Raw genomic sequence first — 14,691 nt, 5'->3', positions numbered from 1 at the left:
TATTCTAACACTCCCCATCAACATATATGTCATATGTACCAAACTTGTTACAAATGTATTCAATTGTACGGTTGGGTTGGAGCACGGTCTGCCGGGTGGGAGCATGGTTGGCCAGATTGGAGCACGATCTACTGAGATGGAGCATGGCCATGGCCGGTCGGGTGGAGCATGGTCGGCCGGGTTGGAGTGGTTAATGAAGGCAACAGCCTGTGGACAACAGTGAAAGAGGTGCGATAGAGAACTAAAATTAGGAGAGCAGAACTAAGGTACTTAGACACAAGTGTTAAAAGACAAAAATTTTACAGCGGGTGGCAAAGACAATGATGGAAGAAACTCAAAGAACCTGCTCTTATACCATATAGAATTTTATATGTTCTGAATGAATTGTGTGTCTAATGCAGACCACACAACATGTATTTATAGCATAATACAAAAATCAATTATAATAAATACACCTAATAATTAGGAATCAATCATCCTAATTAATTTCCCATATTATGTAAAGCTATAATTTAAGGGTAGAATGATTCATCTTATTATGCTAAGAATACTATCTATATATACAAGGCTAGAAAGCTATTTTAGGAAGTATAATAATAGCTCCTAGACAACCAGATCCCTATGATTCAGGGATATCTCCATCATATACTGTAATTATAATATGCTAAATAAAGAAACAATAAAACACAAATCCTGACAGAATGTAACATCTAATTCTCTAGAAATTTGTAACAGTTGATTTTATTCTATCATAATTTTTCAGCAATAGCTGTGGGAAAACTCGACGAAGTAGAGAGATAAAGGACATGTTTGACTGAAGTGATTTTATTAAACTGAACTCACTTAAAAAATGTGTACATGTATATATTTATACTACAAAGAATAAACGCACAGTACAACAATACAATGACTAGATGAAAATTAACAACCCGCAACAAGTACACTAACAAACTTGCCACATGTAATCTATTACTTTGTTACAACTATTATTATCTGTTGATTTCTATTGTTCAGATAGTTACAACTCTGATTGTCTTGTTATACATGATTTTGTCAATTAGATGAGCTTTTGTAGTTTGTAAATAGTCAATGTAAACAAGAGCTCATCACATCGAAACTCTCTGTAATTGCTTGGGGTGCTGCAAATGGTTGTTGTTAGTTGGTGTACCGACATAGTTAGGATGCCAAATATCAATGATACTTTAACACTTCCATCTTTTGATACGAAAATACAAAGTTTTCATTTTTCTATTCATTTCTGCTTTTCTTTTAATAGGTGTGATGTAGACCTACTGTTGGCAACATTGTGTACTCGTTCAATACAAACTCTTGAAGGAAGTATTGTCAAGGCCCTTGATTGCAATGCTGCTGTTGCTGGCCGTGATGCTTTGGCGAAAACTGTTTACGCTCGTTTATTTGATTGGTAGACATGTGGTGAATGCAAAATTGGGATGTAGTTTTTATTATGCCTTGTTTAGAGTGACAAATTCTTTTTGTTTATCCTGTTTTAACAGGCTTGTTGATAAGATCAATATGTCTGTTGGGCAAGACATCAATTCCAAGATACAGATTGGAGTTTTGGATATTTATGGTTTTGAGTGCTTTAAGGATAATAGGTATGTTGGCTTTCAATTGTTTGTCATTTGTAAGACCTCTTTTCGTTTTTTGTGTGTATATATGGATTGTGGAATGTTATATGTACACAATTGACTTAATTTGAAGACCACAATATTTGTGAATTTTCTCCCGAACTTCACATGTGAGTCCATCCGAGAACATGAGAGAATTGATTAAGAATGAGTAGATTGAAGCCAAACAAGTCACATTTGATCATGAACTTCCCATGCATTATGATAAGGGGTAAGACAATCAATTGTGCAATCATCTTTATTGAGAAAATGTAGTGAGAGAGGCTACTGTGTGAGTTGCATTAAAGAGATGTTGAATGACATTGACAAAAATATCTTGCGTGTTTTTCAAAAACGAAGAACATGTCTTATACGATCTTATAATTTCTAAAACATCTTGTTCTATTGATTGCCATAAAACAACACAAAATTGGAAGTTTAGTTTCTGCAATTAAGGTTTTTCTTCATTTGAAATGGGCTAGGAACCATAACTCCAAGGATGCGAACTAAGATAAATAATTTTTTCATGTGTGTGTATATATATTTGTATATTTGTATATGTATATGTATATGTATAGTTACAAAAGGAGGCAAGACACTTACCTTAAACCCTCACCCTGAAACTGGGTATGTACAAAAGAAATAATAATAAAATAACATTACATTTCAATAAAAGGTATGCATGGATTGTTTTTCTTTGTATTCCCATTATTTGATTTGATTTCATTTGCTTGCTTCAATTTTTGTTGATTTAGTGATCTTTTCTATATGATTGTTTTTCTCATGTCAATAACATTCACCTCCAACAGTTTTGAGCAATTTTGCATCAATTTTGCAAACGAAAAGCTTCAGCAACATTTTAATGAGGTATCCATATATTACTGTATTTTAATTAGCATTCACTAAATTTATGAAATGTTTTGTTGTCTTAGTTTGAATCTTGTTGTTTTTCCTTCTCTTTTTGCTTACTGTCTTGTCATTATTTCCAGCATGTGTTCAAGATGGAACAGGATGAGTATGGCAAAGAAGAAATTAACTGGAGTTACATTGAATTTGTAGATAACAAAGATGTTTTAGATTTAATTGAAAAGGTTTGTATTGGATCTTTTAATATTTTTATTGTCTTTTTAGATGCAAATACTTCTTTAGTCTATGTATTGACATTGCTGTTTAGTATTGTTACACATTTTCATACATGATTACTGGTTTCATGCATAATGTGTAGCATAGAAATCAATAATAATGGTATATGAGAAATTATGAAATACACGAGGTTAGAGATATGGAAATTGTAAGAAAATCTATATTAGGAAGGATGCTACTCAGCTATTCAGAAATTTGTCAAAATATAAACCATTTTGTCTGATCCTATGCCCTCTAGGTCTCATGTTTGGGTCTCTCAAGACCTTTTTTGTCAAATCAATACGCTAAGACTATGTTATATAGGGTACAGATAATCATGATTATGTCAAAATAAAGTAATATAGTTTCATGTGGTGGTGCAATGCTAATGTATGCATATTATTGATATATACATTGCTTTCTCTTGATTTCACTTGATATGTTTGCCTTTAGTTTCAGTTTCTTGTGGATTCATTACTGCATTCTTTTGCAGAAACCCATTGGTATCATTGCTCTGTTGGATGAAGCTTGGTACAGTTTGAGTTCTTCAATATGAATTGGTATATATTTATTTATGTAATTTCATCATGCATCCTGAATTGCTTCGTATTGCAGTATGTTTCCAAAGTCGACTCATGAAACATTCTCAACCAAGTTGTTTCAGCATTTCCGATCTCACCCTAGGTTGGGAAAGGAAAAGTTTTCACAAACCGATTTTACTATTTCTCATTATGCTGGAAAGGTGAGTACTAGTTACTGGACTTTCTCCTGATTCAGACACAAGTGACATTTCCAATGTTTAAGGAGATCGTCTACTGTTTTTATGTAGGTCACGTATCATACGGATACATTTTTAGACAAAAATCGGGATTATGTTGTAGTAGAACATTGCAATCTCTTATCTTCTTCAAAATGCCCTTTCGTTTCTGGTCTATTTCCTTTGCTATCTGAAGAATCTTCAAGATCATCATACAAGTTTTCTTCTGTAGCTGCTAGATTTAAGGTGCGTAGATTTCCATCTTCTAACTTGTATTTTTTGGAGCTAGGGAGAGCATAATAATACCAATTTGTTCAGGTGACTAAATGTATATATTTGGTAATCAATTTCGTGTCTTTGATCTTTTTTGGGGCCTGGTTACGTGTCTGTGTTCTCAGCAACAACTTCAAGCACTCATGAAGACCCTAAACTCAACAGAGCCTCACTACATACGATGTGTGAAACCAAATTCTTCGAATCGACCACAACAATTTGAAAATGCAAGTGTCATACACCAGTTACGCTGTGGGGTTAGTATTTTAGATGTTCTAAACCCTTTAATTCAAGCTGTTGAAAGAGATACAGGTTGCCAACATGTCTATTTGTAAACTGTTATCTTGGGTGTTATCTAATCAATGTGGTGAAAATTGGTTTGTTAGCCAATTTCTTACTGCAGTACACAATAGGGTGTAACTTATTATGGGACTCTTTGGGTTGTTGATGGTAAGGTATAACTTATTATAGTTTGTCATTTTTCTAACTACATGTGTGTTAAAGAAATAGTGGACTTGATTAAAAAATTGTTTGAAATAAGATGGCTCGGCTTCACGTGCTTTACTTCCAGATTTACCACCCATTATAAAGTCTTTTTTGGCATATCTCTATTTTATTTAGGGTGTCCTTGAGGCTGTTCGGATAAGTCTGGCAGGTTATCCCACTCGAAGAACTTACTCAGAGTTTGTGGATCGTTTTGGGTTGATAGCTTCTGAATTTATGGATGGAAGGTGAGTTCATTAAATTAATTTTCAGAGTTACCTGTTTAGTATTAAATGGCTCCATAGCTTGTATTCCGTGATTTTCTGTGGTTTTCAAAGCTAACTCGTGAAGCTGTATCTGCCAAGAAGTTTATTTTATTGGTCTTGTACTAGTAGTACTTGTACTCATTAGTATAAATGGAATTATTAGGTTAGATTTGTATAACACCTTTAACATCATTAAATCATATCAATATCATCCATCTGATTGAGTATTCTTGTTCTCTGTTTTCCACTTCATATATCTGTTTAGATTATTTTTCTTGTATATTGCTTAGCAATTTGTACACCTGTTTATACATACTGTTAGAAATATTATATCTTTTATCTTTATCTTTTATCTTTCAGTTAGTTTGTTATTATTTCTTATTTGTATTTTGGGCTTAGCCCATATTTCTTCTATTATAAATAGAGAACCCTATGTGTGTTTAACATAAGGGAGATTAATCCTATATATAATTTTCACTATATTTAACATGGTATCAGAGCAGGTTTTCTGATCTCTTCCGGTGGTCTTTGCTGTCTGCCGGCGGTCGGCAGTCATGGCCGCCGGCAGCCCCTAAAAATTTCATAAGATTCATTTTCTCTTCTTAAATCTCAGCACCCAGAATCAAAGAGAGAAGTCTCCTGGGAACCACTGCCTCTTCTGAACCAGTAGCCGCCTTCTCACCGGCCATCGTCACAGTTTCGACCGATGACCAGTCGCCGCATGCTTCCACATCTTCGGACCTCCTTCTTCTTTCTGCGTTTTTCGTGTGTTGTAGAGGGTTTCGCCTCTGTAGTAGAGGGTTTCGCCTCTGTAGTAGAGGGTTTCGCCTCTGTAGTAGAGGGTTTCGCCTCTGTAATAGAGGGTTTCGCCTCTGTAGTAGAGGGTTTCGCCTCTGTAGTAGAGGGTTTCGCCTCTGTAGTAGAGGGTTTCGCCTCTATATTGCTGTTCTTGCCTTGTTCTTCCTTTCTTATTGTATCTGTCGCACAGATCTGCTGCGTTTATTGCCTCCTTCTCCGCTGCTCTCCTTCATCCACTTCTGAAGTTGAAGTGTTTATTGCCTCCTTCTCCGCTGCTCTCCTTCATCCACTTCTGAAGTTGAAGTGTTTATTGCCTCCTTCTCCGCTGCTCTCCTTCGTCCACTTTTGAAGTTGAAGTGTTTATTGTCTCCTTCTCCACTGCTGTTTGTTCATTGAGATGCGATAACCCATCTTTGCTTGCCTCACACTCTTGAAGACAAATCATCTAGTTCAAAATCAAGTTCAATTATTTCAAGCTTGGTTCATACAATTTGTATGCTCCAGCTTGAGGGGGAGTGTTAGAAATATTATATCTTTTATCTTTATCTTTTATCTTTCAGTTAGTTTGTTATTATTTCTTATTTGTATTTTGGGCTTAGCCCATATTTCTTCTATTATAAATAGAGAACCCTATGTGTGTTTAACATAAGGGAGATTAATCCTATATATAATTTTCACTATATTTAACACATACAAAGTCTGATTCAATTCCTAATAATCAAGCTATCTAAGGAAACTATGGTTATTATCTAAGGAATAATATATATGTGTGTGTATATACATATTGTTAGAATAGTTTATATTATCTTGAGGAAAAGTTGTTTTTCTGTTGTGTCTGTATGTAACCTAGTTTCTTGGGGTTTCTGAGGAAAAGCTGTTTTTCTCCTCTTATCACACAGCTACATGAAAAAATCAGAGCAGTGGTTATCCTAATCCTGGATTTTCATGGCTAGCAGCTGTGTGGCATTATATTTTCATGGAGAGAAAGTAGGAGCCTTGGATCCACTCGTGTCAAAACTGCTTGTGGTTCTCAAACTTGGTCCTAATTGACTAGTTACTTGGTTATTGGCCTATTTTTAAAGTAGTTCTATGGAACTACTGGCCCATCTCAAAGAACTTGCCAATCTGTTCTGATTACAAAATATAGCTTGTGGGCAATTGTAAATTTGTAGATAGCTGAGCTGAAACTCAGATGAAAGAGAAAGAAATAGTAAAACTTTGCTTTAACATCTGCTGCTCATTTGGAGATTATTATTATCACATTTGGTAAGGAATTGTGATAAATTTGTGGTCAATGAAAGGATTTTATTTGTTCATGACATGGATTATTATTTTCTCATTGCATTCATTTGAATGCATGTGCAACTCTGGAAATTAGGTTAAATGGAAATTGATATGTTTATTACAAAGAGATCATACAAGATATATACGGGAGACCTAAGCTATTTTAGGAAATATAATAACTATATTCTATTCTAGAATCCCTTGATTTATGGGATTGTCCCTATTTATTCAAATCTGTACTGATTACAATAAAATATATACTTGTTATGAAATACACAAATTTCCTAATTTATTCTTTCCTAAAATACTATTTGATTTCCCACACTCCCCCTCAAGCTGGTGAATAGATGTTTTCCATTCCCAGCTTGGATACAATCTTCTCAAAATTGTGGCAGCCCAGCCCCTTGGTAAGAATGTCTGCAATTTGATCTTGAGAGGACACATATGGAGTGCATATCAAGCCACTATCAAGCTTTTCTTTGATGAAGTGTCTGTCCACTTCAATATGCTTTGTTCTATCATGCTGCACTGGATTGTGGGCTATGCTGATTGCTGACTTATTATCACAATAGAGCTTCATAGGTTCTTCCCATTTTATCCTCAAGTCTTCTAAGATGATTTTAAGCCATAGCAACTCACATATACCTTGTGCCATGGCTCGGAATTCCGCTTCAGCACTGGACCGAGCCACTACACCCTGCTTTTTACTTCTCCAAGTCACAAGATTTCCTCCAAGAAAGGTGCAATAACCTGTAGTTGACCTCCTATCCACAATTGACCCTGCATAATCAGCATCAGTATAGGCTTCAAGCTTCACATTACCATTCCTTTTGAATAGAATCCCTCTTCCTGGAGTTCCTTTAAGGTACTGTAAAATTCTGTGGGCAGCTTGTAAATGGGTCTCCTTTGGGCTATGCATAAATTGGCTAATTAAACTCACTGCATAGGCAATATCTGGCCTGGTATGAGACAAATATATAAGTCTGCCCACTAATCGCTGGTACATCTCTTTTTCAACAGCAACGTCTTCTTCTGCATTTCCAAGCTTTATGTTTGGTTCTAATGGGGTACTAGCAGGTTTGCACGCTGCCTTGCCAGTTTCCTTGAGCAAATCAGTGATATACTTCTGCTGGGATATAAATATCCCATTCTTGGAGTGGGCAACTTCAATTCCCAAAAAATATTTTAGTTTTCCCAAGGTCTTGATCTCAAATTCCTTGCCCAAGCATTGGCTCAACAATCGCTGCTCTTCTTTATCATCTCCAGTTAATATTATGTCATCCACATACACCAATAATATTGTTACTCCCCCTGACTTGGAATGTTTAAAGAACAAAGTATGGTCCCCTTGACTTTGTTTGTAACCTAGACCTGTCATAACTTTAGTAAACCTGCCAAACCATGCACGGGGGGACTGTTTTAGCCCATATAATGCCTTTTTCAGCTTGCAAACAGTGTTGGTTACAACGTCTCTACCGTATCCCGGAGGTATCTCCATATAAATTTCTTCTTCAAGGTCTCCATGTAGGAAAGCATTCTTAACATCAAATTGTTCCAAGTTCCAGCCATAATTGGCAGCAAGAGACAATATCACCCTAACTGTGTTCATTTTGGCAACCGGAGCAAAGGTCTCCAAATAATCAACTCCATAGGTTTGGGTGAACCCTTTGGCAACTAGTCTTGCCTTATATCTCTCAATTGATCCATCAGCCTTGTATTTCACTGTATAAACCCACTTACATCCAACTGGCCTCTTTCCTATTGGTAAGGTGACTAACTCCCAGGTGTTGTTCTTCTCTAACGCCTCCATCTCTACATCCATGGCTTGCCTCCATTTTCTGTCAGACAATGCCTCAGATAGGGTATTAGGTAGGAGTGTAGTGTTTAGGTTTACTAGGAAGGCTTTATGGGTAGGAGAGAAATTTTCAAAGGACAGGTAATTTGAGAGAGGGTAGATTGGCTGTTTGGTGCATTTTCTTGGCCCTTTTCTAATGGCAATTGGGAGGTCAAGATCATTTTGGGTTTCAATTTCAAGATCATTTTGGGTTTCAATTTCAGCCTGCACAGCTGGAGAAAAAATTGTTACCTCTTTTTGTGGATTTGAGTTGGATTCTTGAACATTGCTTGATCCTGGAATGGCCTTAGTCTTTCTTGAGTATACCAGCTTCTTACCAAATTTTCCAGCTTCAACATCTCCTTGATCAGCTTCACAATTAATTTCACTTGGTACAGCTTCAATTTGATCTAGTTTAGGTTCAAATATCAGGTCTGGAAGAATGGGAAAACCAGAATTACTACTTTCCTTATCTTCCCTGAAACTCTCCCCCGGAAGATAAGGTTGATGGAAATAGCCCTCTTGTTCATTGAAGGTAACATCCCTAGACACAGAATTTTTTGGATGGGGGGTGGTAGCATTTATACCCTTTCTGAGTGAGTGAGTAACCAACAAAGACACACTTTAAGGCTCTAGGATCAAGTTTCCCCCTGTCTGTATTATGAATATGGACATATGAGATGCACCCAAAAACTCTTGGTTTAAGATTATTTGTAGTGGATAGGTTTGGATAGAAAGACGACAAAGCTTCCATAGGGCTTTTTGATCCTAAGACTCTAGAGGGTAGTCTATTGATGAGGTGTGTTGCTGTAAGAACAGCTTCCCCCCAGAGATTTTTTGGAACACTATGTTGGAACAACAATGCCCGAGTCTGATTTAATAGATGCCCATTTTTTCTTTCTGCGACCCCATTCTGCTGTGGTGTTTTGACACAAGAGGACTCATGAATTATACCTTCCTTTTGACAAAAAGAATTAAGGACATGATTGAAGTAATCTTTGGCATTATCTGACCTAAGCCTCTTAATATTAACACCAAACTGACCTTTTATCAGGGAGTGGAAGTTTAGGAAGACAGAACTGACTTCTGATTTTTGTTTAAGTAGGAAAACCCAAGTGACCCTTGTACAATCATCTATAAAGGTGACAAACCATCGAGCACCAGACACATTTGAAACATGAGAAGGTCCCCATACATCAGTATGAACAAGATAAAAGGGGAAATTGCTAATTTTATTACTTATTGGAAAAGATACACGCTTGTGCTTAGCAAGTTCACACACCTCACAATGAAGACTCTCAACATCTAACTTTGTAAACAGAGAGGGAAACATAATTTTGATCACTCCAAAGGAGGGATGTCCCAACCGACAATGATAAAGCATGATTTTTTCTCTGTTGGTCATCAAAGATTCAGATATGAAGGAATGAGAGATTCTGTTTTTGTTGGACAGATTTGGATCTTCAAGATAATAAAGGCCATTCCATTCTCTAGCATGTCCAATCATCCTCCCCGAATCCTTGTCCTGAAATACACAATGATCGTTGTAAAAAACAACCTTACATGACAAATCCTTTATAAGTTTTCGTATAGAGACTAGGTTGGTGGACAGCTTTGGGACATGGAGAACATCTTTTAAGGTTATTAAAGAATTGATTTGGATATTTCCTTGACCAGCTGCAGTTATAAGGGTTCCATCTGCTGTGGCAATTTTCTTGTTGCTGGGACATGGGGAATATGTGGAGAAGTATTTGGCTAATGGTGTCATGTGGTCTGTGGCTCCAGAGTCCAATATCCAGTAATTGTTAAAGGGTGTATCTGAGACATTTAATCCAAAAGAAAGTGGAAACTTACCTGAATATGCCAAAGAACACACACCTGTAGGTTTTTCCAGCTTACTAAGAAAGGTTCTCACCCTTTCTATCTCCTCTTGATTAAGATGGGCAGCAGCTTCTGGATTATTTCCTTCATTTGTTCCAGCAGCAACATAAACTTGTCCTCCTTTCCTTGAGGGGCCTCCTCTGTGTCCCCCTTCTCGATCTCGATTTAAAGGCTTCCCATGCAACTTCCAGCACTTCTCTCGGGTATGACGAGGCTTATTGCAGTAGGTACACCAGAGACCATCACCTTTTTTCTCCACATTTGCTGATCCTCCTTTCTTCTGTTCGGCTACCATGGCCAACGTCTGTTCTCCTTTATGGTCAGCCACCATTGCTGAGTTCTCTACTACTACTGGACTCTCCAACATGAGACCCCTTCTGCTTTCTTCACTTCTCACAATAGCCACCACTTCATTGAAGCATGGTACCTTTTGCTTCCCCAATATTTGAATCCTAACTTGATCAAATTCAGGATTCAAACCAACAAGGAAATCATAAACTCTGTCTTGTTCGATATATTCCTTGAGAAGTGCTGAATCTTCAGTACATTTGGCTTTTATGACTCTATAATGGTCTAGCTCCATCCATAATGATTTCAACTGATTGGCATATTCTGTAACAGTCTTGTTCCCTTGTTTTGCTGCCAAAGTTTTCACCTTTACGTCATATACTTGAGCAGCATCTTTGGCTTTAGAGTAGGTTTGCTCTACAGCATCCCAAATCTCTTTTGCCGAATTAAGGAACATGCATGTGTCGCTGATTTCTGGAATCATTGAATTCCACAGCCACGCCATGATCATTGAATCTTCCTCATCCCATGTAGTAAACTTGGGATCCTCCTGTTTGGGTCCAGACTCCATCAGGTGACTCAACTTCCCCTTTCCCTTCAGCACTGTACGAACAAGTTGGGCCCACTTCAAATAATTTCTTCCATTGAGTCGATATGCAGAATGGATATTCTGCAGTTCTCCAGGAAGCTGGGAATGGGAATTCCCTGTTTCTGGGGTTGGGTTCACAACTTCCGCTTCCCTTGACATCATAGCAAGAAGATGGCTGAGCGGGAAAAAGGAAAGGTTGTGCAATTAAGGCACAGAGAAGACAGCAGCAACAGAAGATTGAGCGATAGAGAAGGTTGCAATAGCAAGGGAAAAAAAATGTAATGAATATAGGAAAAGATGCAGCAGCAATGCAGGCTGCCGTCTTAGGGTTATGAGAGATGCAGCAGCAATGCAGGCTGCCGTCTTAGGGTTAAGAAAAATGCAGCAGCAATGCAGGCTGCCGTCTTAGGGTTTACAATGCGCAGACAGAGCTTCCTAGATCGGAAGCTCTGATACCATATTAGAAAGTGGGTTTTAAGCCTAACTCAACCCCACAAAACCGGCTTGTAGGGTGAGGTTTGCACCTCACTTATATATTATAAATTGGCCTTATCTCTAGTCGATGTGGGACCTCCAACACACCCCCTTCACGCCGAGGTATAGACATCTCGTGCGTGATAGTAGAAATTGGGTGGTCCAATAGCGGCCCGATTGCGGGTGGAATAGAAGAATAGAATGCCCACTTAGAACTCGCTAGGATAGGCACTAACCATGGCTCTGATACCATCTGGAAATTAGGTTAAATGGAAATTGATATGTTTATTACAAAGAGATCATACAAGATATATACGGGAGACCTAAGCTATTTTAGGAAATATAATAACTATATTCTATTCTAGAATCCCTTGATTTATGGGATTGTCCCTATTTATTCAAATCTGTACTGATTACAATAAAATATATACTTGTTATGAAATACACAAATTTCCTAATTTATTCTTTCCTAAAATACTATTTGATTTCCCACAGCAACAATTTGTGCTTATTTAATAAAAACTTTATTCTTGTGTTAATAGTTATGATGATAAAGCTGCAACTGAGAAAATTTTGCAAAAGCTTAAGCTTGAGAATTTTCAGGTATGCTTCCCTAAGAAATGTGTTTTGCAGATATTGTTCACCAATAAAGGGGGGGATGTACAAGTGTGTTAGTAATGTTTTTATTTTGTTGTTGTTCAGTTGGGTAGGACCAAAGTATTCCTCAGAGCTGGGCAAATTGGTATTTTAGACCAGAGACGTGCTGAAGTTTTAGACAATGCTGCAAAGTGTATCCAGCGCCGCATGAGGACATTTATTGCACATCAGGATTTTATAATTTTAAGATCTGCTGCGATTTCTCTTCAGGCAGGCTGCAGGGGTCAGTTCATCTTTCCTTATGCAGTTAAAACTGTATACTACTCTTGTTAACATGTTTCCTTTTCTTTTGCACTTGAGGTTGAGCCTTGGTGCAATTGTAAAAGTTGCTGCTGTGACTTGTTGGACATGGTTTCAAATCCTGGAAAAGTCTATTCACTTGTGTGGGGCAAGGTTGCATATATCTACCCTCCTAAATCCTGCGAGGTTGGATGGTAGTGCACCTGGCCACATTTTAACAATGAGATGGTCATCTCTCATGGTATTGTATTTGTGTGAATTTACAGATTGTTATAAAGTAGTTCTGAATTATATAGGATGGGTTGAATTTAATTGTATAATTTTCGATATTCATTAAATCAGTAAGAAGTCAATCCTTAACTTATTTCTTGCTTCCAAACGGTCAAGACATTTGTGCTTTCATTGGCTAGCTTCTGTTTCAAGTCAACTCGTTCAAAATTGTTAGAATAACATGCAATGCATATTTTATGCATTTTTATTATGAGATTGTTAGGTTTCTTGGGAACAAGAAACCAGATTTTCAGATTCAGTAAAGAAATAAGCACTCAAATCTTACTGCACTAACACTTTAATTCTGAAAAACATAACACAAGAAAACATCCAACAGCTTCCAAGGGAAGAAATTCCCTTCTACACAGGACAAGCCCTGTTCTGTAACAAAATACACTCCTCCCACAGAACTAGAACACCCCCCTCCTTAAAAGACAAAAACTGCCTAACTACTAATTAAAACTTCCCCTAACTGCTGTTTAAACTCCTCCTAACTACCCCTAACCACTTCATACTAACTTCTATGTTTAATTTTTTCCAAACTATCTAACAATTGTCTACAAACTGTCAAATACATTACATATCCTATCATTACTCACCGCCACAAAACAACCTTGTCCTCAAGGTTGTAATCTAGAAACTGGTCCTTAATCGTTGCGACCACTTCCCATGCGACTGCCTCAAGGCTTCCTTTTGGCCGTTGGATTAATCCTTGAATCTGAAAAAGATCTAACTTTGACAACATAATATTTTAAAAACAGATGCTTAATAAACAATCTGACTCAGCTTCCAAAATCAACAAGTTTATTACTGGAGTTTGCTAGCAATGGATTTCCATAACAGATAAGTAACCCAAGACAAAAGAGAGATTGTCTAACTTTCTTGTCCTTCTTGCATAGGGCCTGCCACTTTGTCAAGAAATACTCCCCCAACTGGTTTTCTGATGTTGGATGACTTTTTCCCCCTCCTTGTCCTTGTTACTGTTGCCATCCTCTCACGTAAAATTTCCACACTCCCAATCTGTGTTACTGCTGCCAAAGTCTCCAATAACATGTTTCCCTTGTTCCCTTCAACTATCCTTAGTTTAGGTGTTGCAAGATCTTCCCAAGAAAGGTTATGAGATTTCTGTTGCCAGGTATTGAACCCCTTGACTGCATTTTTTCCCATGTTATTGATGGTTAGGTGTACTTCTACTGCACCTGTGATGTTCTGGACTTCAAAAACATTTTCTGTCCCAACACCAACTACCTTTGAACCATCTACACTCAAAACAACCTCATCTTTTACTTTACTCCCAGAAGTAACGGTTACAATGTTCCCACCACATTTGACCTTCCTTCCTTTGTCTTCACCCACCTTCACTGTTTTGACAAATTCACCAAGACCTACCACACTATCCCCACTAAAACCAGCAACTTTTGCAACTTCATTCTGAGAAGCAAGAGTCACAACATTCCCATCACAGTCTTGGTCTCCACCTTCCTATTCACTGATATCCTTTTCTCTTCTTCCCACTCTATCTCCATACACAGAACCTCTACTTCCATCTGACTCTCTTTCCATGTTCTTGAGTCTTTGCAAGATATCCTTCATCATATCTTCGAACCTTTGAAAGTTGGCCCTAGTTTCCTCTTTATTCTCCTCAAAAGCTCTCTCTAATGCACTCACTTTATTTTCCGTGGTGTTTGATTGATCCGGCAGGTCAGACCAAATTGTTAGGTTTCTTGGGAACAAGAAACCAGATTTTCAGATTCAGTAAAGAAATAAACACTCAAATCTTACTGCACAATGTATTTAACACTCTAATTCTGAAAAACATAACACAAGAAAACATCCAACCGCTTCCA

At 37.4% G+C, this 14,691-nt stretch overlaps 1 protein-coding gene across 2 annotated transcripts in view; it reads left to right on the top strand.

Annotated features, from left to right (window-relative positions):
- LOC124839586 (myosin-15-like) overlaps positions 1 to 14,691 on the top strand; it is a 53,067-nt gene that overhangs the window by 14,012 nt on the left and 24,364 nt on the right. For both annotated transcript variants that reach the window (XM_088099585.1, XM_088099590.1), the window contains 11 exons: positions 1,277 to 1,423; positions 1,515 to 1,616; positions 2,438 to 2,495; positions 2,618 to 2,719; positions 3,244 to 3,281; positions 3,366 to 3,492; positions 3,580 to 3,753; positions 3,906 to 4,037; positions 4,402 to 4,511; positions 12,220 to 12,280; positions 12,380 to 12,557. In XM_088099585.1, coding sequence (XP_087955711.1) covers positions 1,277 to 1,423; positions 1,515 to 1,616; positions 2,438 to 2,495; positions 2,618 to 2,719; positions 3,244 to 3,281; positions 3,366 to 3,492; positions 3,580 to 3,753; positions 3,906 to 4,037; positions 4,402 to 4,511; positions 12,220 to 12,280; positions 12,380 to 12,557 — 1,229 coding nt within the window. The remainder of the gene's footprint in view (positions 1 to 1,276; positions 1,424 to 1,514; positions 1,617 to 2,437; positions 2,496 to 2,617; positions 2,720 to 3,243; positions 3,282 to 3,365; positions 3,493 to 3,579; positions 3,754 to 3,905; positions 4,038 to 4,401; positions 4,512 to 12,219; positions 12,281 to 12,379; positions 12,558 to 14,691) is intronic.

The sequence above is a fragment of the Vigna umbellata genome, chromosome 1 (assembly GCF_029865625.1).
Source record: "Vigna umbellata cultivar VRB3 chromosome 1, Vumbellata_1.0, whole genome shotgun sequence".
Lineage (NCBI taxonomy): Eukaryota > Viridiplantae > Streptophyta > Magnoliopsida > Fabales > Fabaceae > Vigna > Vigna umbellata.
This window is presented reverse-complemented; position numbering and strand designations above follow the sequence as displayed.